At 51.4% G+C, this 27,907-nt stretch overlaps 2 protein-coding genes and 1 long non-coding RNA gene across 25 annotated transcripts; 1 reads left to right on the forward strand and 2 right to left on the reverse strand.

Moving 5' to 3' along the window:
* Window positions 1-222: 222 nt before the first annotated feature.
* Window positions 223-6,430, reverse strand: LOC125133598 (uncharacterized). The gene is made up of 4 exons (XR_007136477.1): window positions 6,104-6,430; window positions 2,661-2,789; window positions 1,289-1,436; window positions 223-803 (listed from the first exon to the last, which is right to left on the reverse strand). It is a non-coding gene; the product is annotated as an uncharacterized LOC125133598 (long non-coding RNA).
* Window positions 6,431-6,966: 536 nt separating this feature from the next.
* LOC125134321 (heat shock factor 2-binding protein-like) lies at window positions 6,967-7,784 on the reverse strand. Its single transcript, XM_047793431.1, has one exon. The coding sequence runs from the start codon at window positions 7,734-7,736 to the stop codon at window positions 7,269-7,271; it is 468 nt and encodes a 155-aa protein (XP_047649387.1). The 5' UTR covers window positions 7,737-7,784; the 3' UTR covers window positions 6,967-7,268.
* A 12,129-nt stretch (window positions 7,785-19,913) lies between these two features.
* Window positions 19,914-26,127, forward strand: LOC125133370 (leukocyte immunoglobulin-like receptor subfamily A member 6). Of its 23 annotated transcripts, none has more exons than XM_047791479.1 (12): window positions 19,917-20,060; window positions 20,218-20,253; window positions 20,438-20,722; window positions 20,867-21,169; window positions 21,384-21,680; window positions 21,929-22,234; window positions 22,790-22,840; window positions 23,821-23,940; window positions 24,282-24,324; window positions 24,403-24,440; window positions 24,631-24,686; window positions 25,435-25,810. In XM_047791479.1, exons 1-12 carry the CDS (start codon window positions 19,919-19,921, stop codon window positions 25,495-25,497), a joined length of 1,740 nt encoding a protein of 579 aa, XP_047647435.1. In that variant the 5' UTR covers window positions 19,917-19,918; the 3' UTR covers window positions 25,498-25,810. The 23 variants fall into 23 exon arrangements, with proteins under 23 accessions (XP_047647446.1, XP_047647429.1, XP_047647451.1 ...); XM_047791481.1 differs by having other exon boundaries at window positions 25,438-25,810; XM_047791480.1 differs by having other exon boundaries at window positions 24,634-24,686.
* The last annotated feature ends 1,780 nt before the right edge of the window (window positions 26,128-27,907 follow it).

The raw sequence follows: 27,907 nt of genomic DNA on the forward strand, positions 1-27,907 counted from the left end.
TGGGCTTCACAGGTCCTGGGTCCCAGTCTCTCCACCCACAGTCCCTCCGTCCCTAGTGAGGGGAACCAGAGAATCGGGCGTCAGTGTTTTCTGATCTGAGTGTGTGACTCGGGGACAAGGGAGGAGACGTCTGAGGGGACTTGGGTCTGGGTCGAGGCACAGAGTGAGGCACATGCCCACGAAGGCACGCACGTTTGCCCAGACACACACCCCTACACACACACACACACTGTAGGAACGCACACATGCACACACCCGCACACGGACACGTGTGGCCTGGCAAAGGCGGTGATGAGACCCCAGGGCACAAGCTTTAGGTCCCACTCAGAGGAACTAAAGTTCTCCGTTTTCCATTCCTACTGGACGCCATGCACTCGCCAAACACCAGAGGTCCCATCAGCTGAAGGACAGTGTCCTTGATCTGAGCTTCACTCCTTCATCTGGCTAACGCCCTTCAGGCTTGGGATTGGAGGCTGTTTTTCCCAAAAGCTTGCAATTGCTGCTGGAACAAATGCCTCCTCACTAAGGGCACCAAACAACACACCTTAATATTCTACACGTCAGGGTGTCAGGAGTCTGCAATCAGCTAACCTGGGCTAAAACCAAGGGCTGTGTTCCTTCTGGGGGCTCCAGGGCAGGATCCATTCCATTACCTTTTGCAGCGCCAAAGGCCATCTGCATTCCTCTGCTTGTGGCCCCTTCCTCCGTCTTCAAGGAGCCCTGGAGCTTCTCCAAACTCCCTCTGACCAGGACTCCTGCTTGCGTGGTCTCCGCTCCTTCCCTCTCTCTGACCCTCCTGCTTCCTGTTTGCAGGGATCCTTGTGATTACATTGGGTCCACCTGGAATAACCAGGCTCCCCTCCCCTGCTTGAGAGCCTTAACCAATCACACCTGCGAAGACCCTTTCGTCACCTAAGAAGCACACCCACTGGTTCAAGGGCTTAGGACATGGACCTCTTTGTGGGTGTTATTCCATCTGAGTGGGTGTCAGTCCTCAGCACTGCTTCTATTCATGGGCTTCCTTGGTGCTTGAATATTTCACTCTGAATTCCAAGTATCTCCTAATATTTCACTCTGAATTCCAAGTATCTCCTTGGAGGAGTGTTTCTCCCACTAGTTTGTGAAATGCTGAATGTTTGACAGTCAAATTTCTGCACTCTCCAGTGCCTCTACATAAGAGGAGGTTGGGTAGGAAGCAGCGGAGACTAGAAACAGCCCCAGCCCTCTGTGAACCCCAGGTGCCCAAAATGACAGGTGGCCTACGTGTGACAGGACTATGGCTACTCACCAGCACCGTGTCCTGACTTCCTGAGGTCCCAGTGAGACGAGATGGTCTCTCCAGACTCCCTTGAAGTTAGGTGTGTCCTGGGATGAAGTCTAGCCAGCACTGTGTGACCAGGAATGGATGGAGCTGCTTCCAGGTCTGGCCGAAAAACCTACCATACAAGATTCTCATTGCTCTTCCTTCTCCTGATGGATGTGGATGCCATGGGTGACCTTGGAAAAACACTGAGTGGGGCCCCTGTTTCCTGGGATGACTATGGTGTGCAGCCTGCTGTATCCCTTGTATTAGTCATGTTTTAAGTTTACATAAAGGTAATGCTTTAACATGTGTCCTAGATGCATATGTTGCTGTGAAAATTAATAAAGAAATCACTTTAAATGAAGTTGGGAATCCCTGAAGGAGAATTAGCTCAGCTGCAGCTTAGTTTATGTTCCTAGGCAGGAAGAAGCTTACTTTTCAGCCAGTAGAATAAGGAATTTTTTTCCTCCCTGCCCAGCCACAGCCCAGCCAATGAGAAACACTACAGCCCAGCCAATGAGAAAACTGCAACATACCAGCCAATGAGACACAGCCACAGCCCAGCCAATGAGACATGGTCACAGCCCCGCCAATGAGAAACAGTCACACTACAGCCAATGAGAAAACTGCACCATCCCAGCAATGAGAAACAGCCACAGCCCAGCCAATGAGAAATAGCTATAACCCAGCCAATGAGAAAACTACAACATCCAGCTAATGAGAAACAGCCACAGCCCAGCTAATGAGAAACACTACAGCCCAGCCAATGAGAAAACTGTAAAAGATGTGCTAATGAGAATCAGCCACAGCTGAATCAATGAAAAACCATCAGTGCTCTGAACTCTTGCTTTCCTCCAAGGGACTTTTATTCAAAGCTGCCCCTTCCAGCTTCTTCCTTTGTCTCTGTAAACTGTTCCCTTGTTCTCTGGACTTCACTGTTTTTTGCAATAGCTTGAGTTCCTGAATAGCAATTCCTCTGCCATTCCTAAATAAACTCCTTTTGCTGGTAAAATAACTGGACATTTAATTTTAAGGGTGGCACTAGACATGCTTTTTCCTAGATAACCTGATTGTATGCCTGAGTCACTTACATTGGCCTCTGGCCTCCTGCATTGCAAGAATCTTCTTCCTGGGGTGTACTTATAAACAAAAAAACCAATAACCCCCCCTCCCAACACAACCAATCCAGAATCCTCACCCCCACCATATTCTTTATGGGACTTCAGTCTGGGCGACTATCCACCTGCCCTTGTCACCCCAGGGCCAGGTAATGGCCAACTAGGGACACCCTCTCCACCCAAGAAAGGCACTGAAATCATTAAACCCACCAGTCCCAAGCCTGCTTACCCTTCCCTACCTGTTCCTTCTCATGGACGATACAGTAAAGGTTCTTGCCCACTTTTTTCCTTCACTCCATCTCTTTCAGCCTCTAGGGCTTCCCCATGAGGCCCTGGTGGGTGGCATGCATGCCCCTTCCTCCTGGGAACTGTGAGGAGCAAAGTATCTTTTCATTGACAGGCATTTCCTCATCTCCCTCATTTTCCCTCACATTAAAAAATTAATACACGGTATTTTATTATTCTTTTTATTAGAGTATAGCTGATTTACAGTATTGTGTCAATGTCAGCTGTACAACATAGTGATCCAGTCATACATATATACACATTCTTTTTCTCATTATATACGGTATTTTAAATCATCTCCCTGCTGAGCTGGAGTCAGATTCACCTGTTTACTTGGAAAGAGGAACTAATTCCTATCACCTGAGTCTTTACACGTTGGGGTCTATTGGCTGTAATAGTTACACAGATGAAACACATTCGGACAGCGGGACAGCCTTCACTCAGATAAGAATGTGGCTGCCTTAGTGGCTGTGGCCCCAGAGCCCCTGACTTGGGTGTGCAGAAAGCGGAGCCCCATATCTGCCCGAGTCTGCTCTCCATCTTCTGTTCCACGTGCCTCAGGTCAGTCCGCCCAGCGCGCTCTGAATCCCAAGCCTGCAAGACCTCACGCCTCTCTCCTGACCACTGATCACGGACACGTGGGCGGGCCCCGTGGCTGTGTTATACAAAATATCCCTCCTCCATTCCCAGGTCCCTATGTCATTTCCTAAAGTCAGTTCACACAGAGTTAAGTGAGTTCACAGCTACCCACTTGATTATTTAGCATTGTTGCTGATGATACAGGGCTTCTAAACAGGCCACCCCATGCTGGCTCAACAAAGAAACTCTTGGGATCTGCAGGACCATTTCCCTAGAGCGGGACCAGCTGTGCCTCCCAGCATATGGGGTCGCGGGAACCCCCTCACCGAGCCTGCTTCTTGGGGTCACCTTCCAGCTTGTGGAGCCAGTTTCCATTCTGATTACAAAGGGAAAGTTCCCCTGAAAGTCCACGAGGAGGCGCCAGTGTCCAGCTCTCATTTTTTCCATCTTTTATTGTTCTTTAAAAATAGAAACGTAAGAAACCTGCATGCCTGTTACAGGTCTGGTATTTAAAATGTTATTATATATCTTAAGAATATTTTAAAAGTTCAACCTAGATCCAGGCAGCTCTTACAAAAGTGCGATTGAGATTTCAGTTTTAGGTAAGCACGTTGAATCCTTGTATGGAACCCTCCACAGAGTGTCCCCATTTTTCTTGAAGAAACAAGGGACTGAGATTAATGTGACCAGGGTCGGCCAGCTCGAAGTGACGGGGGCCGCAGACCCGCGTGGGCACCTTAGGACCTGCTGCATCTCACCAGCTGGGAGGTTTCCATCCCCCGAGCGCCACCTGGAGGACGAGCCACGTGTAGCATCCCTGGTGGCGCTGCAGGGCCAGGCAGGAAGAGAGGGGCTCCCTTGCCCTCGGAACCCCCCTCCATGTCCCGGAGGTGTGTCCAGGGGGGATGAATGCCAAGGGGTTACAGAGAGGCAGAACCAGATGTCCAGACACATTCACTGAACCTTGGGGACAAAGTGGGCACTGGGACCTCCTGAGGGGTCCCCAGGCCCTGAAGGAGCAGAGGGAGGATGGATACCTGATCACTGGGCACCGACATCAGCGGGAGCCTCCAGCAACCCAGCGAGAAAACCCCCAGACCACGTCAGCTCGGACCCAGGGCCAGCAGGAACCCAGAGAGGCCTCAACGGTCACATTAGGCGATTGTTTCCTCCCCTGGACACCTTCCTGGGAAGGAGCGTGGGGAGGGGAAGGCTGAGTCCAAACAAATGCTAGAGTGGGAGGGGCTAAGAATTAAAGTCTGGCAGAGAGGAGGTGGGGGAGAGAGGGAGGGAGAGAGAGAAAGGAAGGCAGAGGTGTGTCCTGTCATTAAGAGGAGGCAGCTCCATTGATCAGGTCAATGATAGACCAAGACATTTTATTGCTTCCGCCAAAGGGCACTGCATCATGATCTGCACATTCACACGCAGGTATTCACACACATGCACACAAATACACACATGCAAATACAAAATGCATGGGCACACACAAGCACACTCACACACTTCTGATACATACCAGGGTGGCACCTTCGTTTACACGCAGCGCTATCTAGCTTCTCCACGTTTTAATTTCCTAAGAAATAACACCCCTTAGGCACGGTGCTTTGGGGTGTTTTTTTGGGGGGTGGCATATGGACGTTCCTAGGCAACGCCAGATCCACCAGCATCTGCGACCTACACCACAGCTCATGGCAATGCCAGATCCTTAACCCACTGAGCAAGGCCAAGGATTGAACCCACATCCTCTTGGATACTAGTCGGGTTTGTTACCCCTGAGCCCCAGTGGGAACTCCTAGGGACTGTGCTTTGATAACAAGAAGCAGAGTCCTGTCAGTGGGAAATCACTGATTGAATAAAAAAGTGGTAAGTTGTTTCATGATAGGATAAGAGATACCATGATCAAAATGAACAATTTCTCTGAATTATAGAAAAGATTGAACAACGACATAAAATAGTACAAAAACCCAGATTTCGGAGGAGGGGGCCTTTTGCTCTGATGGTGTCAAGTTGTGCCCAGCATTTGCTGGAGCTGGACCTTCTTGATAAAGAGTTCGTGACTAGGGGGAAGGAGGCATCAGTCAGGAATCTGAGATTACGAGACATATACTACTATATAAACACAGATAAGCAACAAGGACCTACTGTATAGCACAGGGAACTCTATTCACTATATTGTAATAAGCTGTCAGGGAGAAGAACATGAATATAGGTATATGTTATAAAGTACTGAATTACTTTGCTGTACCCATGAAACTAACATATCATTGTAGATCAACTATATTTAAATTTAAACTTTTTTTTTAAAAAGTTGCTGATTAATGGCTAGCTTGAAAACAAATTATTCGAAATCTCAGTAACTCCAAGTCTGAATAATAAACATGATACCATGTTCCAACAGGTCTTGTTGAATAAGAAACTACGTTGTCTGACCTCTGAGCCAGTGGAGAAGGGAACCAACTTTGAAGGGCCAGGGAGGGGAGAGTGAGAGTGAGGTTGGGTCCCTGTCTGGATGCAAGTGACCTGGACCACGGAGTCCATAAAGGAAACATTCAGATAGAAATGGGGAAAAAGAGAGCTAGACAAATGCGTGCTGTTGTTACTTCTCCTGTTTTTTTTTTCCCCCAAGCACATATATTCTTTCCTCAAAAGAAAAGTAATCGAGAGGCCATTTTCACTGCTTTCTTTCACTTAAAAATTCATCCTGTTCCGCTTCCATGACAACACCGCTAGGTTTGGAGCAGATCCCACAGAGCACGCAACCCTCTGTCAAAGGTTCCGCGTGTGCAATAACGGCCCCTTCTCCCACTGCCTCTCCTACCTGGGGCACGATGTCGTATTAAAACAGGGGACAGTCTGATCAGCACAGGGCGCTGCAGAGTGGCTGCGTCTGAGCGTCTGCACACGGGCGAGTTTCGACAGACAGTGTGTCGCAGGTCTACTCTTCCGGTTTGGGGGGTCAGGGGAAATGAGGGTGGCTGTGTTCATGTAGAAAGAGAAGTGCCTTTCAAAGGAGAGCGACTCTGACCACACATGCCAGAATCCCTGCAGCACGCGGGGCACACCCTCTGCTGCAGGCACACATCCCTGAATCTGCAGGGTGCACCTTCCTGAGTTCTGCCCCTGGGCAGAGGTCAGGGGTCTGGACCTTGTATTTCTTTCTTTTCTTCTTCTTTAAAAAAAAATTTTTTTTTTTACCCTTCTGACATTCTTTATTCAAAAAAGAGGCGCAAAAACATAGAATTAAAATGTCCCATGTCACTGAAATAGCAGGTTCACCAAAAGGTTTAAAAGTAACATTGAATCAGGCAGGGGGTTAATTATGGTTATTAGAGAGAGAATGAATTGCTTTTCAAGAAAATGTATCTCAAGAAGCTGCTGACCAGGAGGGTGGGTGGTGTTTAAGGGGGAGTGGCCGTCTGAGGTCCCTGAGCAGCAAAAGCCACAGGAGGCAGGGCCCCTTCCAGGTGTGGCCGATCTGGGCCCTCACAGAGGAAAGGACCCCTTCTCAGGCTCCCCTGTAGCAAAGTGACCAATCCCCCGCAGGACCTTCACCTCCAGCAGGAAGCTGCACAGATACATATCAATCCACATCCATCTCTAGTCACTCCCATCATGCCATCTGTGACACACGGCAGGCGGCCTGAGGTTCAGAACGAAGACGAGCCACCAGAGCGCCCTAGGCATCGCGCTCCAGAGCCCGGAGGTCCTCTCAGAGCTCCTGGGCCACGGTCTGCAGGCGGGGGTTTCGGCTCTTGGACCCGGCCAGGATGCGCTGCAGGGGCAGGGAGCTCCGAAGCTCCGAGGCCGACTTGGAGCAGACTTCTGGTTCCAGAACCACAGACTGGATGAGTCTTGGCACATGATGACACAACTCTGCATCCGGATCACTCAAAAGCCACGACAACAAAGGGATGAATCCTGGACTCTGGCTAATGTACTTCAAGCCTTTCAAATTGATGCTCACGTTGTAGAGACATCAGCATTCACAGTTTGAGTCTGGTACACTGCCCGGACCTCAGGTCTCCCAGAAGCTGCAGTATGGTGTTCAGGAGGACCCGACTTGAGTTAACCAGGAATTCACCACCATAAGCGATGGCAGCAACTTTCGTTACGATTCCAGCAAAAGCAAAAACAAACTGATTTTCATCAGAATCCAGCTCCTTGACGACCCCATCCAGGGACTTCACAAAACTCTGCATTGTTTGACCAATGATGTTGAAAAACTTCAAAGCTTTATCTCTTCCTAGGATGGCTTTGACCACTTCCTCGCTGCTGGAGACGCCCCACAAAATGGTACAGGCTGCCGCACCCATTTCTGTGCAACACTCTGCCTGCTGCAGGAGCTGCTGCTTTGCTTCATTCCACTGCTGTCGGAGAGCCAGCTTGTCCTTCTCTCGCACGCTGTCCTCTTGCACAGACTCCAGGCGGGCTTTGAAGGGCTCACAATCCATTTACAGTTGCTCTAATTCTTGCTCTTTCCTTTCCAGATTTTTGTGGGTTTTTTTTTTTTTTTTTCCCTACAATCTTTAATTTCTGGAAGCTCTCCAGTACTTCCCTATTTAGTATTCTGGGTAAGAAGCCCTGTATGTGCATCACTTCGGTTGTCAGTCGTTCCAAGTCCTCTTTCTCACCTTAACAAACTCTTCTTTAGTTCCCACGTGCTGGCAGGACCCCTCTGCGCGGCTTGTGCGCCTGCGCGGGGGCACGTCCTCTGACCCCTGACGCTAGAAAGCGCGGGAACGCGCCCACGCCGGGGTCGGGTACGGAGAGCCGCGAGGCTCAGGCTTCGCAGAGTTTTCGCTGCACCTGCTCGCCCAGGGGCCTGGGGTGTGTAGGCGTGATCCGCGTCGGCTAACTTTAGCCAGAGTTGTGAACGTGCTAACTCGCCCTCAACGCCCTGAGCCTCGGAGACCGGAGACCGAGAGACGGTGGAGGCGGGGAGGCGCCACGCGCACCGGGGGAGCGCTGCTCGGCCGCCACGTGCCCGGTCCGCAGCGCTCGCTCCCGGAACGCGCTGCCTGGACCTTGTGTTTCTTAGAGGCGGGAGGCAAGTGGCGGGATCTGGCCAAGGATCATGAAGCAGCTGGGCGTCCGTGCTGGAAGGATTGCAGACACCAAAAGCATGATTTCCTTCCCCTTGGTTTTGTTTTTCTTTTTAAAATAACAGCCTTACTGAAAAACGATGTATGCATCGTGCAATTCAGCTTTTTCATTTTTTATTATAGTTGATTTACAATGTTCTGTCAATTTCTGCTGTACAGCAAAGTGACCCAGTCATATACACAAACACACACGCATATATATACATTCTTTTACTCACATTATCCTCCATCATGTTCCATCACAAGTGACTAGGTATAGTTCCCCCTGCTATACAGCAGAATCTCATTGCTTATCCACTCCAAATGCAGTAACTTGCATCTACTAACCCCAAACTCCCAGTCCATCCCACTCCCTCCCCCTTGTTCTTTTCTGTAGAAAGGTTCATTTATGCTGTATATTAGATTCTGGATATGTGATATTATATGGTATTTGTCTTTTTCTGACTTACTTCACTCAGTAGGAGAGCCTCTAGTTCCATCTATGTTGCTGCAAATAGCATTATTTTGTTCTTTTTTATGGCTCAGTAGTATTCCATTGTGTATGGAACCTTCTTAATCCATTCATCTGTCAATGGACATTGAGGTTATTTCCACATCTTGGCTATTGTAAATAGTGTTGCAATGAACATAGGTGTGCATGAAAGTTTCGTCTGGATATATGCCCAGGAGTGGGATTGCTGGGTCAAATGGTAGCTCTACATTTAGTTTTCTAAGGTACCTCCATACTGTTTTTCATAGTGGTTGTACCAATTTACATTCCTACCAACAGTGAAGGAAGGTACCCTTTTCTCCACACTCTCTCCAGCATTTGCTTTTTGTTGACTTGTTAATAATGGCCATTCTGACTTGAGTGAGGTGGTACCTCATTGCAGTTTTGATTTGCATTTCTCTAATAACCAATGATGTTGAGCATTTTTTCATGTGCTTGTTGGCCATCTGTACATCTTCTTTGGAGAAATATCTATTCAGTCTTCTGCCCATTTTGAACTGGGTTGTTAGTTTTTTTGCTGTTGAGTTGTATAAATTGTCTGTATATTTTAGAGATTAAGCCCTTATCAGTTGCATCATTTGAAACCATTTTCTCCCATTCCATAGGTTGCCCTTTTTTATGGTTTCCTTTGCTGTGCAAAAGATCCTAAATTTGATTGGGTCCCATTGGTTTATTTTTGTTTTTATTTCTGTTGCCTTGGGAGACTGACCTAAGAAAACATTTTGAAGGTTGATGTCAGAGAATGTTTTGCCTATGTTCTCTTCTAGGAGTTTGATGGTGTCTTGTCTTATGTTTAAGTCTTTAAGCCATGTTGAGTTTTTTTTTTTGTGCATGGTGTGAGGGTGTGTTCTAGTTTCCTTGATTTACGTGCGGCTGTCCAGGTTTCCCAGCAATACCTGCTGAAAAGACTCTTTCCCATTTTATACTCTTTTCTCCTTTGTCAAAGATCAATTGATCATAGGTGTCTGGGTTTATTTCCGGGTTCTCTATTCTGTTCCATTGGTCTGTCTGTCTGTTTTGGTACCAGTACCACACTGTCTTGATGACTGTGGCTTTGTAATATTGCCTGAAGTCTGGGAGAGATATGCCTCCTGCTTGGTTTTTGTTCCTCAGAATTGCCTTGGCATTTCTGTCTTTTGTGATTCCATATACATTTTTGGATTGTTTGTTGTAGTTCTGTGAAAAACGTCATGGATAATTTGATAGGGATTGCATTGAATCTGTAGATTGCTTTGGGTAGTATGGCCATTTTTACAATATTAATTTTTCCAACCCAGGAGCATTGAATAGCTTTCCATTTCTTTGAATCCTCTTTAATTTCCTTGATTAATGTTTTCTAATTCTCAGCATATAAGTCCTTCACATTCTTGGTCAGGTTTTTTTTTTTTTTCTTTTTGCCTTTTCTAGGGCTGCTCCCACAGCACATGGAGGTTCTTAGGCTAAGGGTCCAATCAGAGCTGTAGCCGCCAGCCTACACCAGAGCCACAGCAATGCAGGATCTGAGGCGCATCTGTGACCTACACCACAGCTCACGGCAACGCTGGATCCTTAACGCACCGAGCAAGGCCAGGGATCAAACCCACAACCTCATGGTTCCTAGTTGGATTCGCTAACCACTGAGCCACGACGGGAACTCCCCTTGGTCAGGTTTATTCCTAGGTATTTCATTTTTGGGGGTGTGATTTTAAAAGGTATTGTATCTTTGTATTCCTTTTCTAATATTTCATTGTTGGTATACAGAAATGCCGATTTCTGAATGTCAATCTTGTATCCTGCTGCTTTGCTGAATTCGTTGATCAGTTTGAGTAGTTTTTGTGTGGAGTCCTTAGGGTTTTCTATATGGTAGACTGTAATCTGCATAGAGTGACAGTTTTACCTCTTCTCTTCCAATTTGGGTACATTTTATTTCTTTTGTTTGTCAGATTGCTGTGGCTAGGACTTCCAATACTATGTTGAATAAAAGTGGTGAGAGTGGGCATCCTTGTCTTGCTCCAGATTTTAGTGGGAAGTCTTTCAGCTTTTCTGTGTTGAGTATTATCTTTGCTGTGGGTTTGTCATAAGTAGCTTTTATTATGTTAAAATATGTTCCCTCTATACCCACTTTGGTAAGCATTTTTAACATGAATGGATGTTGGATTCTCCTTTTTTTTTTTTTTGTCTTGTTTGTCTTTTTAGGGCTGCATATGGAAGTTCCCAGGCTGGGGGTTGAATTGGAGCTACAGCTGCTAGTCTACACCACAGCCATATTAGTGCAGGATACAAGTCCATCTACAACCTACACCACAGCTCATGGCAACGTTAGATCCTTAACCCACTGAGTGAGGCCAGGGACCAAATCTGTGTCCTCATGGATACTACTTGGGTTCCTTGTTGCTGAGCCACAACAGGAACTCCTTCCTTCCCCTTGAACAAAGGTGACCACTAGGGCCAGGTGTCCCCTGGGCATAAGGGCAAGGCCTGGGAGCCACCACAGCTCTGAGCCCTTGGACAGGGCTGAGCTGCACCAAGTCCCAGAGGACATCACAGCCAGCACAGAAGACCCTCCTCCATCTCTATCAGACCTCACCTTGCTGATCCCAAGAACCTGAGGAAGTCCTTTCCTAAAGAATCCAGCTCTGCCTGTGAGCCACCAGGTGCCATGGGCTCAGCCAGCCATGGGCTGTGACCCTGGGAAACCCCAGGTCTGTCCTGCCATGTCCTAATCCCCTCCTACATCTCCTCCCCTGGAGGTTATGATGCTGTTAGTCAAGGTACTCGAGAACTGGGGCTGCAAGCCCTCCCTTCCCTGGTCACAGAGCCTGTATCCTACAAGTACCATCGGGGTCCAGACAGGAATCTGGCCACCACCCCAGGGCCATCTGGTTCTCTGAACACTCCACAGTCCAAGAAGCCCCACTCACCCATGCTTGGACATGAATAATTGTTTCTTTAGGACATTCACACCTGCAGACTAAGGAACTTTCTGTTTAGAAATGATCTGAGGAGTTCCCGTCGTGGCGCAGTGGTTAACGAATCTGACTAGGAACCATGAGGTTGTGGGTTCGGTCCCTGCCCTTGCTCAGTGGGTTAACGATCCGGCGTTGCCGTGAGCTGTGGTGTAGGTTGCAGACGCGGCTCGGATCCCGCGTTGCTGTGGCTCTGGCGTAGGCCGGTGGCTACAGCTCCGATTCAACCCCTAGCCTGGGAACCTCCATATGCCGCGGGAGCAGCCCAAGAAATAGCAACAACAACAACAACAACAATAACAACAACAACAACAACAAGACAAAAAAAAAATGATCTGAGCCAGCGGGGAGGCAGGGATGAGAGCAGAGAGCACAGCCCAGGGTGACAGGATGCAGAGGGGCACAGAGACAAGCACTGCACCTGGTGCTACCTGCCCTGGAGAGTCATGAGGGAGGCCCAGTCTAGCTTCCCCCGATGAGTCACATAGTTTTCTGGGCACCTCCTGATGTAATATCATGAAGTTGTCGGGAGAATTTTAGGCTTCTTCCTCTGCATATGGGAAACTAAGTAATTTGGGTGAGGAAAGGTGTGTTTGGAGAACAGCTAGACTATTAGGACCAGAAGCTGAGTCAGTAAGTTTCCCCACCAATATGCTACACTGCGGTCAGTTTACGTAACTGTATGTGTCTAAATATCTATGTAACCACATACCTATGTATGCATCTCTGTAGCTATTTATCTATGTATCTATGTAACTATCTATCTTATGTATAATATAGCTATGTATTTATCTATTAATCTACCTATTTATCTCTGTATCATGTTTTTCTCTACCTCTGATGAGTTAATACTATGTGGGTTTCTTCTGGACTTGGGTTGAGTCTGGTTATGACCTATCTCACCAGAAACACCTTCTGAAAATCAAGGTTTCTGTGACCCCTGAAGGGGGATTCAGAGTTGGGCCCATGAGCCCCCCCACCTTCCTCCTGTTAGACCAGCAATGTAAGCTTCATTATGCCCCCTGGGAGCCTATCAACATCTTCCTAACCTTCAGGTGCCAGTCCCCCCCAGCACAAGTACAGAGCAAATGGTGAGAGGCTGGTCATATTCCCCAGTCTCGCCCCCTTCCTGGGTTTGGTGAGTTGGGAACTCCAGAAACAGAGGGGTGTGAGACCACAGTCTAGCCTCGACTCTAGGATCTGCTGCCCCCCACCCCCCAGGGTGCTTTGTGGCACCTGGGCCTAAGCTGATCTTGGAGGGTCAACCTGTGCATTATTTCCCCCTGTCCTCCAAAGGGAAGGAAAGTCCATTTCCTCACAGTGAACCCCGAGATCCTGCTGTACTTCCCTCCTAGGGACCCTGCCCAGACCCTCCATCTGGGCTGAGCCAGGCTCTGTAATCCTGCAGGGGTGGCCAGTGATCATTGTGTGCCTGGCCCTCCACCTGGAGAGGGAGGAGGACGGAAATGAGTACACGGATGAGAACATCAGGCCCCAACTCCACCCACATGGGAGAGGCCAGGCTCCCCGTCACTGCAGGCCGAGGAGACACTGCCCAGCATTATCACTGCCTCTGTTAATGAAGGCCTACCTTGTCTGAGCACACGACCCCCTAGAGCTGGTCACAGGTGGGGAGCGTCTTCCCTTCTCACCCCTTCCCATCTAGCATGGGGTCTGGACGGAGCTGCAGGCAACCTCTCTCCTTTCTTCCCCACCTCTGCCCTCCTCAGAGTCCAGGCACCACGACCTCCCCTCCTCCTCTCCTCTCCTCCCCTTCCTCCTTCTTCCCCTTCTTCCTCTTCTCCTCTTCCATCTCATTCTTCTTCATCAACTCACTGACATGGCACAGACATGAAATGCTTTCCAAGTGACGCACAAGAAGAGGGCATCTCCTTTCAGCCTCTATCAGCACTGACTCGCTCCCCCAGCTCCCCTACCCAAAGTCAGCTACTGACCATGCTCTTCTCTTTTCCATGAGTAACCTAAACATATCTTCTGTGGGTAGACCATCATCAACATCATGTAGATGCCATCTAAAAGACGCCATAAAGAAAGAACAAAATAAAGCCAGCTGCAGCAACACGGATGGACCTGGAGATGATACTAAATGAAAGAAGATCACATCATTGAAAAACCAATCCATTTTTTAAGTGAACCAATATATTCTAAAGAATGATCTGGGATCAGTAAGTCTTACTGCAGACATTTTAATGGCAGTATAGTATTCCCTTGCTTGATGCATCCGGATGGATTTATTTAATGCTCTATAATTTGGCATCTTGCTTATTTACAGTCTTTTGATATTTCAAACCGCCCCATGATGACTATCCTTAATACACATACCTAGCGGACAGGGCTATGTGGAAACAATTACTCCCCATTGCTTGGTGGAAGTTTTAGAATAACTTAGGCAAAAGTCACAGGAATCTATTACGTGATAAATATTAGCAATCTCTCTTCCCATGATTCACTCCTTTTCACCCTTCAGGTTTTGATTTAAAATCCCCCTCCAGGAGTTCCCTGGTGGCCTAGGGGTTAAGGATTTGGCATTGTCACTGTTGTGGCTCAGCGTTTGATCCCTGGCCCTGCAACTTCCACACGACACAGGTGCTTCCAAAAAAAAAAAAGAAAAAAGAAAAAAAGAATAAGAAAGAAAAACGAGAATAAATACTTATTAAAAAAACTGCAAATAAAGCTTTGACTGGTGACCCTATTCAAGTAGATCTTATCCATTTCATACCTATTATAATCTTTCAAAGTATTTAACCAATCCTGAACGTATTCTAGATTTTCCTATTTCTAGATCTAACTCATTTGTTATACATTTTACTACTTGATAATTGGTCTCCTCACCAGATAGCACATTCTCTGAAAGCAGAGGCTGATTAATTATCTTGTATCATCTTCACCAACACAAACAGGCATGCATGTGCTCACACCCCACACACTTGCACACGCATGTTCATGTGTATGTATGTGGGTCTTTAACATGTCAATGCATATGTATATATAAATATATAATCTATGGAATATGTACATTTTATATATTATAAATGTATTGTACACATATTTATGTGTAAGTTTATAATATGGTATATGTATCTATGTGTGTATGAGATACATACATGTGTGTGTAGATAGACAGTCAATCCATAACTATTTGGAGGGTGAATGAATGAGTGAAATAACAAAAGAAAATCCGCCGAAGGCTCATGATGCAGACCCCGGGTGGGAGTGACTGGCTGAAATGGACAAGGACGAGTAGCCCCAGGTCTCCAACCCTTCCTGTTTCTGACCCTCAGGAACCCCTGGGCACCAGCCTCTTGGCCATGGATCCAGGATTCTCCACTGAGGCTGACCTCACAACACTCCTTTCCAGGAGATTAAGTTGAGCTTGGGCTGCTGCTCCAGACCAAGAAGAGAGCCAGACAGCCAAACGTCAAGAGTTTCCAAACATGAAGTTCTTGGCTTGTGGTGTGGGGTGTGGCCAAACCCTTCATTAATAAGAAGACTCAAAAGCCAAGTCTACGTGCAAGGAAATCTGAGACACTGGGGTTGCCCTCACCCCTGAATTTGTAGAAGGGATCATTGTGAAAATGGATAAAAACACTGATGTGAGTAGGGAGAGTCCCATGTAAATTAGTACAACCACTATGGAAAAGAGTAGGAGGAACTGCAGGAAGCTAAATGTCAAACTGCAGCAATCCCATATGACGCAGCAATCCCACTGCTGGGCATACATCTGGAAATACACATTCACTGAACAAGATACGTGCACGCCTATGCTCACTGCAGCACTGTTCACAATAGCCAAAACGTGGAAACAACCTAAATGCCCATCGACAGATGAATGGATTAAGAAGATATGGTACATAGACACAATGGAATATTATCCACCCATAAAAAGAACAAAATAATGTCATTTGCAGCAACAAGGATGGATCTAGAGACATCATACTAAATGAATTAAGATCATATCACTGGAAACACTCAGGGCATTTTCCAGCCCATGAATTCCTGTGAGTTGCTCTGAAGCAGGATCTCAGACAAAGATGTCAGTGCAGGTAGTTTATTTGAGAAGCAAGAACAAGGGAGTGGGGAAGGGACAGAGTGAAGGAAAGCATCCTTGAAATAGGGAGCATGACTGAGGTCCTGCAGGAGGTGATGTGGGTGAGCCTGCAGCAGGCTCTCTGAGAGAGCAGAGAAGACCCCAGAGCACCTTCCTTCCAAAGGAGGGGACACGGGGTGCCTTCATGGGCTCCTAACCCATTGCTTGGAGTCTTCCCCAGGGGAGGTTACATTCCGCACAGGGTGGGGCTGAAGTCGTCTCAAAAAAGGTCCTTACCCCAAATGAGAAAAGCCACAGGGCATCCTTGAGAAGGGATCCTGCCCACGTGATTCTGAGACCCACAGAGCTATCAACCAGATTGAACAGGAAACCAGCAGGTCACCCAGAGGGACAGACAGCAGAGGCTAAAACTATCTGTTTGAAAACCTAAATTCCATGGATGTGACTCCAGCCCTGCTGAAAGCCTCTGCTTCTTTGCCTTCTGGACCACGAAACAATTATTTTTTAATCCCTGCTTCCTCTTTCTCCTCCCACCCAATGTTTCCATTCTGAGGTTTGAAGGGCCTCTCTTGCTTTTAAGGAGAACAGGGCTGAACAATGGTCAGTCACTTCCTAAAAGAGACCACACGTCCAGGTCATTTTGGGCCACACCTACGACCTCCTTCGAATCTAGCCGTGGACACCACAGTACGTAAGCCAGCAGCAGTTTAACAAAGGAAACTGCAGCAGGGCCCGTTTCTTTCTCTTCCTGATGGAGGAAGAGAAAGAAACGGGCCCTGGCTGCTGGTCTGCACCTTTCTGCATTGACTCAGGACAGCAGAGCGCATGTGAGCGTGATACGGGGGGAAACATCAGGAATGTTCTGGCAGAAAGAAAGGCAATAACCAAGGGCTGCTGCGCTAGATGTCATCTGGTTCCATCAGCTTGTAAGGAAACTCCTGGAAATCCTGGCCCTCAAGAAAGAATTCATTCCAACTGTTTTTCTACTGTTTGCACTTTGAGATTCTCCTGTTGTAGTGTCATGGGCTCTGCAAATTAGACTTTCCCATTCTTGCACTTACACAAAGTTTTCATTGTTTTCCACGTGCTAGGAAACCAGGCCAGTTGCCCAAAAAGAAGGATGGAATATCATAAGACTCAGAATGGACCACAGCCTTTCCTGTGTGTTGTCACTGAATTCTGGCAATGCAGGACCCTGCCCTCACCTGGATGGTAGTTGCTCTGCTCTGATGGGGATCCAAGGGGAAAACAGAGATGGAAAGGTAGATGAGCCAGTTCTTTGCAGACCGTGAACACCAGGGCGCATCTGCCTGTGTAGATCTTGGGGAATTGGGCAAAGTCTGGGTGTGGAGAGGAGGGGTATCATGCAGGGATGGGGGGCCAGGAAGGGAAGCAGCCTGGAAAGCCCTAGAGGCTCAAAGAAAAGTCACTCAACCATCAAAAGTCACAGATGTAGTTGCTGTACAATTAATTTATATGAACCAACCGCTTTCCTACCCACAAGTCCAGTCCAGGTTCACCTTAAATATCAACTACAAAGGAAGATCCCAAGGAACAAGTGTAATAAGAAATGTGCAAAACTGAACCCACACAAACATATATCTAACAACCATGTCTGACTGGCACAAAACTAGATCTGAAGAAATTAAGAGACACCCTCATCCTTGGACAGAATGACTCAGCATCACAAACATGGCAGTTCTGCATCTCTAACTGATTAAAGCCCATCAGCCCTTAAAACACACCAACAAGCATCCCTGCTTGAACTAGACAGGTTGATACCGAACTTCATATAGAAAAGTAAAAACGTAAAAAGAACTTTTGTGTTTTAGGAAAACACAAAAGGAGAAGAATCTTATGGGTGGTGGGGGTCGGGGTACTAACTCAACCAGAAATTAAAACACTCCAGGTGGACTCTGTGTCATGGGGAAATAAGAAAGCTCAGGTGCCTCTCCTTATTCTGGCAGAAGAAACACAAGAAGGATGGGGCCATATGTCACACGCATTTTAAAGTGTCACAAACAATGCAATTTTTATGTGAACGGATGCATTTGGGAGAAGAGAAGGTTTTGCTACAGCCTATAGCCAGGAGCGGCTGAAACTATTAAGTGGAATTTAATAAGGAACATACTGTAGACAAACTCTCAAAATATCTCCTCACAAACCAGTGTTTAATTACAAAGAGCAAATAACATCTTTACTCTGGAGAAGCCTGGGGCACGCTGAGCTCACCAGCCTAGGGAAGCCAGAATCGCCAGGAAGGAGAAGCAAGGGCACTATGACTCAGTGGCATCGCACTGCAAATGCAGAGCCTGAATCTAGCCAGGAAGTGGTGTGTGCAAACCTTCTATTCCATGGGTATCAGGCTTCCCTTCTCTTCTCATCAGCCCTTGGTTCCCTCTCTCATCAACCCTCGTGTGACCAAGGCTGTAAGAAAGGAGCCCAAGGTCTCTGTTCATGCCCTTGTTTTACATGACCTTAATCCAAACAGGAGCCCCTGACCTAGGAGCATGGAGAGATGAACACAAACCACCGAAGTGTGGGGACAGGTGATAGCTTGGGCAGGAGCCATTCATCTTCTGACCGTCCAGCTCTAATCCCAGCACAGGGGTCTCTTCACTTGATGGCATGTGTGGACAATGCCTGGAGCACACAGCTGGGGGTTATGACAGGCAGGCATGGTTGTCTGCAAAAGGAGAAGTCCTACATCTTAGTTGGGATGGCAACGGAGACCAAGGTGTAGGGAGAGAGCTGCTCTGCTTCCTGTGAGAACCTCAGTGTGCAGACCTGCAGTGGGGGTGGTGGGCAGCTGCCCACAGCATCCTCTTAGTCAGCGTGGTCTTGCAGCCTCTGTACTCTTGCCCCTCCACTCAGCCCTGGGCCGGCAAGGAAGTCACCATGATTGTGAAACTCAACACCCAGCCCTGCTTTACTCTGTGGGGAATGAAAGTGAGTCATATTTGATCACTATCATTTTGCACTTTTCGAACAGGTCTCAAGCTTCCCCTTTAAGATTCTCCCTAATTGGTCTTCTCAGTGGTGGAGATGGGGAGATGGCCCTGGATTGGGGCCTGGGGGCATGTGATCACAAAAGTCCCTGTGAGGGAAAGAGGGAGGCAGAGGCAAAGAAGAGGCAACTCCAAAGCAGAAGTGGGAGAGATGTGACTGCTGGCTTTTAGGAGGGGAGGGGATGATGAAGCAAGGGCCATGTCAGCCTGGAGCAGCTTGAGAAGCAGAAGGAATGGGTTCCACCCCAGAGCCTTCGGGAGGAACCCAGCCTGACAACCACGTGATCTTAAGGCTGGGGTCTCCATTTGGACTTCTGACCTTTAGAACTGAGGGGAAAAACCTGTGCTGCTTTAGTTATTTATTGTTTTGTCTTTCTAGGGCCGCACCTGCGGCATATGGAGGTTTCCAGGCTAGGGGTCGAATCGGAGCTGGAGCCGCCGGTGTACGCCATAGCCATGGCAACTAGGATCCAAGCCACATCTGTGACCTCCTCCACAGCTCACAGCCATGCCTTATCCTATCCTTAACCCACTCAACGAGGCCAGGGAGCAAACCTGCATCCTCATGGTGACTAGTCAGATTCGTTTCTGCTGAGCCATGATGGGACCTCCGATCTGTGCTGCTTTAATCCATTGACTGCTAGTGGTTGCTGTGGCAGCAATTACAAAGGCTACAACTAAAAATCGTGGTGGGGGGGCGGTTTGGTGGTGGCCAGTGTCCAGTTGTTCATTTGCCAGGCAGAGCTCTGCAAGCTCAGTGTTTGAATCTGCCCACCCGGGGTTGTAATTCTACGCCAGGCACACTGCAAAGGCCCAATGAATGTGTGTTGACTCTTGGGTTGGAAAGGACTTCAGATCAGGAAGACAGCAGTTCATGGCTCAAATGAGGCTCCACAGGTGGTCAGAAATGCCTGCATAAGCCTGCTCCCACTCCAGTCACAGCCTTGAGGAAACCACGGCCAGTTTCCTGCGGTGGCGGGGCAGTTCCCCTTACGTAGGGCTGCTGATGTGACAGCCCCATGACAGGGAGGACCAGCCTCCAAGGGGCCACACCCTGGGCCCTGTCTGTCCTGAGGGCGCCTGACTCTCCTCCAGCTGCACAGCCTGGACCACAGGGAGGAGACGCCATGACCCCCACGCTCCCAGCCCTGCTCTGCCTCGGTGAGATGCAGGGCGAGGGGAAGCCCTGCTCCAGGGGGGACCCGCCCCCTCCCCACACCAGCCTGTGCTCTCGGGACACCCAGCACGCAGGGGGTGCCCGGGCACGAGAGGTTCTGCTCAGAGTCCAGGGCGAGTCCTCACAGGTGCTTTCTTCCAGGGCTGAGTGTGGGCCTGGGGACCCAGGTGCAGGCAGGTGAGTCGGTGCCCGGGGGTCCTAGTGCCTCCTCTCCTCCGTGGGGACAAGGGGCCACCCCCAGGCACTGGGCATGGAGATGGCAGGGAGGGGCTGGAGGGCGGGCAGCCAGGCAGGGTTGGGCTGAGAGCTGGGGGCCTGGGGGTGGGGAGGTCTTGTGACCTGGTCTCTCATGTCCTTCCAGGGACCCTCCCCAAACCCACCCTCTGGGCTGAGCCAGGCCCTCTGGTCCCCTGGTATAGCCCTGTGATCATCTGGTGTCAGGGGACCCTGGAGGCCAAGGAGTTCCATCTGGATAAAGAGGGAAGGCAAACTCCCTGGTACCGACTGAGCCCACTGGAGGCTAGGGACAAGGCCAAGTTCTCCATCCCATTCACAACTGAGGCCTATGCAGGGAGATACCGCTGTTACTATATCAGCCCCACTGGCAGGTCAGAGCCCAGTGATGCGCTAGAGCTGGTGGTGACAGGTGAGAGGACACTCAGGGGGCCCAGCCTCAGGCTCTGCCCTCAGGCAGGGGTCTGCTCTCAGGGGGGGTCCCTCTCACAGCCCAGCCCTGGGGGAGCTCAGGGGCTGTGAGCCCCATGTAACCAGCTGCCTCCTTCTCTCCTAGGAGCCTATGAGAAACCCGCCCTCTCAGCCCTGCCCAGCCCTGTGGTGGCCTCAGGAGGGAATGTGACCCTCCAGTGTGGCTCAGGGCACGGATATGAGAGGTTCATTCTGACTAAGGAAGGAGAACACAAGTCCTCCTGGACTCTGGACACACAGAGATACCCTAATAGGCAGACCCGGGCCCTGTTTCCTATGGGCCCCGTGACCCCCAGCCACAGGGGGACATTCAGATGCTATGGCTCTTTCAGAGACAAACCCCAGGTGTGGTCACACCCCAGTGACCCCCTGGAGCTCCTGGTCTCAGGTGAGGGGGGCCCAGCCTGGTCCCAGAGGCTTTGGGGCCCCAGGCAGGTCCCTGGGGGCCTGGCTCAGAGCAGAGCCCCATGTGAGGGGGAGGCTGAGGGGGTGGGGCTCCTGGACAAGAACCCAGAGTGTGAGAGACAGTGAGACCTGGGGGTCAGGAGGGACAAGGGGGTCATGGGGGAAGCAGCCCCTAACTCAGGGCTCTCTCTCCCCAGGGGACTCTGGGAAGCCCTCCCTCCTGACCCCGCAGGGCCCTGTTGTGGCCTCTGGACAGAGCCTGACCCTCCAGTGTTGCTCTGCCATCAGCTACGACAGGTTCGTTCTAGCCAAGGAGGGGGCACGGGACCTCCCCCAGCGCCCTGCCTGGCAGCCCCAGGCTGGGCTCTCTCAGGCCCACTTCCCCCTGGGCCAGGTGAGCAGCCACCCTGGGGGCCGGTACAGATGCTACGGTGGACACAACCTCTCCTCCCTGTGGTCGGCCCCCAGTGACCCCCTGGACATCCTGGTGGCAGGTGAGGAGCCAGCGGGTCAGGCGGGGACCCACACTCTGCACAGGCCCTGCTGGGGGAGCCCCAGGGGGGATGCTGGGACCAGGGGGCGGGGTCCCCAAGGAGGGAGGGACAGGCAGACAGGGGGTGGGGGGATGGAGAGGCTCAGAGAAACACAGACACACACAGAGGAGGGTCCTCAGAGAGGCCCTGCCGAGTCTCCGTTCAGAACCAGGCCGGCTGCCAGCCCCTCACGACCATCTTCTCTCTAGGATGGTTCCCTGCCATACCCTCCCTCTTGGTGCAGCCGGGCTCCTCGGTGGCTGCAGGACAGAACGTGACCCTGCTGTGTTGGTCATGGAGTCCGATGGACACTTTCCTTCTGTCCAAGGAGGGGGCGGCCCACCCCCCGCTGCGTCTTAGGTCACAGCCGGGCAGAGCTGGGCAGAACCAGGCCCAGTTCTCCATGGGTCCTGTGACCTCAGCCCACGGGGGCACCTACAGGTGCTACGGCTCACTCAGCAGGGACCCCTACCTGCTGTCACAGCCCAGTCACCCCCTGGAGCTCGTGGTCTCAGGTGAGGGGACCTGTCCTCTGTGTGTCCCCATGGCCAGCTCTAGGGGTACCCCCTTTCTAGGGTGCACTGAAGGGGACTCAAGGGAGGGTCACCCTCCAGGGGGATGGAGGGAACCTGCCCCCTTCCCCCGTTTCGTCTCCAGGATGCTCGGGGGAGGAGGGAGAAGGCCATGGGGTGGACCCAGGGCAGATTCGGGGAGGAGCATGAGCGGAGATGGGGGGCCCCCGAGGAGATGCAACCCCTCGCCCACCCACAGCCCTTTCCCCAGGATCCTCTGGGGCCCCATCCCCACCCACAGGTCCAACTCCAAGCTGGGGAGTCACGGGGGCCTTTGTCCAATGAGTGCACCACTGGCCCCAGGTCTGTCCCTCAAGCTCTCAGCTGACCTAACTCCTGCTCCAATCCCAGCGCAACTTGTGTCCCAGGGTGGGGTGGGGTTGGGCAGAGACTGGGGGGGGACCCCAGGGCTCCAGGGGCTCTGAGGGGGTGGGTGAAGGGGGTCATGGGGAGGGAGATGTTGGGACCAGCCCCCTCACCTCCCATCCTGACCCCCAGGAGGCTCCCAGGATCAGCCCCTCCCCCCCATGGACTCAGGCCCCCGCAGGGGTAAGTGCGGGTCTGTGGAGGGGGGTCCGTGGGGGGCAGGGTGGGGCTGTGCCCCCGGGTCAGGCACCTCTGGACACTCGGACTTGGATGCCCCCACCCCCCGTGGGCCTCCGCCTGTCCACGTGTCAAAGGAGAGAGTCGAGGCCCAGAGCTCGGGGGTCCTTCCAGGTCTGACTTTGCCGGGACTCCCCGGGACAGGAGGCCTCACAGGGAGGCCCCCAGGAGGGACTGGATGGGGGCCTGTCCCCTCTCAGCCTGATGGTGACACTGTGGGCGGGAGGGGGCAGGGGCAGGACAGGGTCCAGGGGTCCAGGCGCTTCCCCTTCAGCTCGGGGAGCTCAGCTCCAGGGGGAAGCACAAGGGCTGGGCTCAGACTCCCGGCTGCAGTCCCCGCTCCCGCTGTCGAACCAGCCAGGGGCCTCCCTCCTCAGAGTCTCGGGTCCGAGGTTGGCGGGCTCCCTGGTCCCCAGCCCCGGGATCACAGGGCTGCTGCCATCAGGTGAGGTGCAGTGACATCCACTTCACGGAGCTCAGGGGGGACACAGCCCCCAGCCCGGACCTTCCCAGGGTATCAGGTCCTGCAGGGGGGTGTACCTGGGGGGGGGGGGGCGCAGATTCCACCCCAGACAGCTGCCCCCCTAGTCCTGCTGGGCTCGGGAAGGCAGAGTGACAAGGAAGGCCCCTCAGCCCCAGATGAGACCCTGGGATAGGGCCCCCTGCACAGGAGGAGACCCCGAGCAGGAAGCGGGTGTCCACCTGGGGGCAGCATGTGGAGAGCTCAGGGAGCCCAGAGTCCTGGGTTCCAGTCCCAGGGCTGTCGTCCAGGCTGGGTCGCCCAGGGCCCCAATTTTGTCTGGACCTCAGTTTCCCCATCTGTAAAATGGGCAGTGGGTAGGGGAGATGAATGCACAGACCCCAGCAGGAGTCTGGCACACAGTAGGTGCACGATTAAATGGCTCATGACTTCACTGGTGCCCCAGGCCTCCCATGGTACCTGAGCCTTCTGATCGGGGTCTCGGTGGCCTTCGTCCTGCTGCTGCTCCTCCTCTTCCTCCTCATCCGACACCGACACCGGGGTCAGGACAGACGCAGGAAGTCAGGTGAGCAGGGAACAGGGGGACCCAGGCTCCCAGAGGCGCCAGGCTTAGGGCACTAACCAACGGGAACCAAAGAAAGAGGTGGGTGAGGTCAGCTTAGAAGGAGATGGTCCAGAGTCTCAAGTCTGAAAATCTGGAACGAAAACTCTTAACGTCAGGTCACAGGCAGACATGCAGGGGGTTTCTCGGGTCTCATGTCCTGAAACACTGAAACCCACGTGCGGGAAGGAGTCAGGGTTTCCTTCTTGCCCTGGAGCCCCGTGAAGCAGGGGGCATAACAGGCCCAGGCTGAGGTGTGCCCGCTGACACCACCCAGGGCAATGCTGACCTCTGACTTCCTGCAGGGGCTGCAGACCGGGAGCCTGAGGACAGAGGCCTGCAGAACAGGTGACTCCTGTCCCAAAGACCCCAGGCTCCCAGCTGCCCGCGGCCCCGTCCGCCCCTAACACCCCCGTCTCCTCCCAGCTCCAGCCCAGCCGCCGACGCCCAGGACCAGAACCTCTGTGAGCAGAAGAGGAGGGCAGCCCTGCGGGTGGGCGCGGAGAGTTCTGTGGGCGGGGGTGGACAGGAGCCCGAGCAGGGGGCGAGGACTGATGCACCACCCATCGCACACCTTCTGGGTGCAAGGGCCCCAGCCCTGAGCGATCTCAGGGAGTCCTGCCCAGCAAGGCCCCCCTCCCCGTTCTGCCCCAGCAGATGCTGCCATGAAGGACACACAGTCTGAGGAGGGGGCGGAGCTGGACCATCTGGTGAGACCCCTCCTTCTGGCCAGGCCACCAAAGACCTTCTCGTGGCCCAACTTCACCTGGTGCAGCCGTCTCAGTGCCCTCACCCCAGCTCCAACAGCACCCACACCGGCCTCTCCTCTGGGTCCCCGGGTCGTCCCCCTGTGGCTCCCCCTCCTGTCTCCTTGTGGCCCCACCTTCAGGGTCCCCTCTCCCTACTCCTCATCCTCTGTCTGACCCTCTGGTGCTGGATGCAGCCCCGCGGCTTAGGAGGATGCATGGATAAGGGAATGGCCTGCAAGTGCCCAGGCTCCCGTCCTTCCTGCTCCCAACAGACGGGCCCAGGGGAGCACCTCGCCCGGCCCCCTGTAGGTGCTGCAGCTGCAGAGGGAGCACGGCCTACATTGCCTGAGCTCCCCTGCAGCGGGGAGAGAGGCGCTATGCAGAGGGGCAGGCAGGGTCCTCAGACGCAGGGAGATAAAGCAAGAGAAGGGGACTGGGTGCTGGCGGGGGGCAGCAAGTCCAAAGGTCCTGGCTGAGGCCGAGATGGGCTGTGGCAGGAAGGTGGGCGGTGTGGCTGGAGCCACATGAGCAAGGACAGGTGCTGAGACAGAATCAGAATCCCGGAAAGCATCCATAGGCCCCGAGGTGTGAGGGAGCCCTGGCGATTCCATCAGCAAAGGGACCTCAGCGGACCACGGAGGGGAACACTGACTGTAGGAGGGGAGCGGGACCCGGGAGGTGCTGTTTCTGTCTCACCGTCTCCCTCCAGCAGAACAAGCGCATGGAGACCCCCAGGAGCGGATGTCCGCCCAGGTCAACCACTCCAGATTGAGAGTGAGGCAGGGGGTGGCCCCCTTTCCTTCCTCCCCATCAGGGGCACTGCTGGACAGAGAAGCCAAAGACAACAGGCAGGGGGACAGTCAGGTGTATCCCTGCCTCTCTGCGCCCCCAGGCTTCCCCTCACCCCAGATATACAGCTGGACTCTCTCTCCCCCACTGCAGGCTGCTGCATCTGCAGATGCCCAGGACGTGACCTATGCCCAGCTGAGCTACAGGACCCTCAGTCAGGGGACAACGGCACCCCCTCCCTCCCAGTCTGGGGAGCCCCCAGCAGAGCCCAGCGTGTATGCTGCTCTCGCCATCCGCTAGCCCACGAAGGACCCAGACCCCACATTCCAGGGACTGGATTGCAGGGACCCCAGAAGGCATGGGAACTGCTTGCAGTGGACACCACCTAATAACCACCCGCCAGCCGGGACCCCTCACAGAGACTCCAGGAGCTCCAGGGGCGCTCTGGGGTCAGCTATTCTCCCATCAGAGATAATTAATATCCTTACAATTGGGAAATAATGCAAGTCTTCTCAGTTGCCAATGTGTGAATTTAAAATCCAAACAGAAGTGAGAGATGTTTTCAATGGATGACGGTGCAAATAATACACATCAAACCCATGAATTGAGAAAATTAAGAACCTTGAATGAATCTATTAGAAAAGCCTAAAAATAATCAATGACCCAACCTATCACACAAGGAACTTAGGAAAAGAATAGCAAATTAGTCTAAAGGAAAGTTGATGGAGGGAATTAATAATAACAACATTAACGATGACATACAGGAGTGGAAGAAGAATCCATGAAGGCAAACATGAAATCCATTCTTGAAAACATTTATAAACCCTAGCCACAATGGCCAAGGAAAAAAGAGTGAAGGCACGTAATTCTAGCATCGTGAAAAAATTGCAGACAGCACTACGAATCCCACAGACTTTGTAACAACAGTTACAGAACATAGGAAAAGTTTGATGCCAATGTACAGAAAATGTAGATGAAATGGAGATCTTCAAAGGGACAATTTACTAAACGGGAATAAGAATAAATGGGGAGACATTCCCGTCGTGGCGCAGTGGTTAACGAACCCGACTAGGAACCATGAGGTTGCGGGTTCGATCCCTGCCCTCGCTCAGTGGGTTAAGGACCCAGCGTTGCCGTGAGCTGTGGTGTGGGTTGAGGACGGGGCTCGGATCCCGCATTGCTGTGGCGCTGGCGTAGGCCGGTGGCTGCAGCTCCAATTCAACTCCATAGCCTGGGAACCTCCATATGCCATGGGAGGGGCTCAAGAAAAGGCAAAAGGACAAAAAAAAAAAAAAAGAATAAATGGTAAATCTGTATCACCTCATATGTGCATTAAATGCATTGACTCTGTAATTAAAAATTTCCCTACCACTGAACTCCATAATAGTTCATAATTAGACTCTTAAGAAAAGTCCAACAGAAACAGAGAGCAGAACGGTGCTCACCAGGGTTGGCGCAAGGGGGAAGTGGGAAGATGTTGGTCAAAGGAAACAAACTTCCATTTAGAAGATGAGCAAGTTCTTGGGACCTAATGTACAGCGTATCGATCACAGCTCATTATAACACTGCATCATGCTCTTGCGTGTGAAGAAGAAAGTAGATCTTGCAGTTCCCATCATGGCGCAGTAGAAACGAATCTGACTAGGAACCATGAGGTTGCGGGTTCGATCCCTGGCCTTGCTCAGTGGGCTAAGGATCCGGTGTTGCCGTGAGCTGTGGTGTAGGTTGCAGACGTGGCTCGGATCTGGTGTTGCTGTGGCTCTGGCATAGGCCGGCAGCAACAGCGCCAATTCGACCCCCAGCCTGGGACACTCCATAGGCCACAGGTGTGGCCCTAAAAGACAAAAAAAAAAAAAGAAATAAAGAAAGTAGATCTTAAATATTCTCACCACAGAAAACAAAAGGCAACCCCGGGATGGGATGGAGGGCTTCTGTGGTGCTGCGGTGACCCTATTTTGCCATGAACATCAGTTCAAGAGGCTTCACTGGTGATCTCTTTCACACACACAACTGTGACGCACACGCACACACCCGAACCTGCACAAACTTCTCCTGAGAATAGAAAAAGGAGTACACCACCAGCACCTGCACCAACTGGCTTTATCAGGAGGCCAGGAAAATATTTACATCAAAAGCTGACCAGGGAATTGAAAATGGGAAAGTCACAGGAAGATCACTCCCGTGAGCTTGGGTATAAATCCCTGAACCAAAGAATCACAACTGAGATTTGGGGACATATGAAAAGGACATACTTCATGACCATACAGTGGTCTAACTGGAAGGAAAGAGTAGCTTAAAACCTTTTTTTAAATCTATCACATAATCCAGCACATTAATAGAACAAGTGAAAAATAATCATCTCGACAGATACAAAGCCCAGCAACAACAAAGAG

This window comes from Phacochoerus africanus, chromosome 8 (assembly GCF_016906955.1).
Source record: "Phacochoerus africanus isolate WHEZ1 chromosome 8, ROS_Pafr_v1, whole genome shotgun sequence".
In the NCBI taxonomy this organism is placed as follows: domain Eukaryota; kingdom Metazoa; phylum Chordata; class Mammalia; order Artiodactyla; family Suidae; genus Phacochoerus; species Phacochoerus africanus.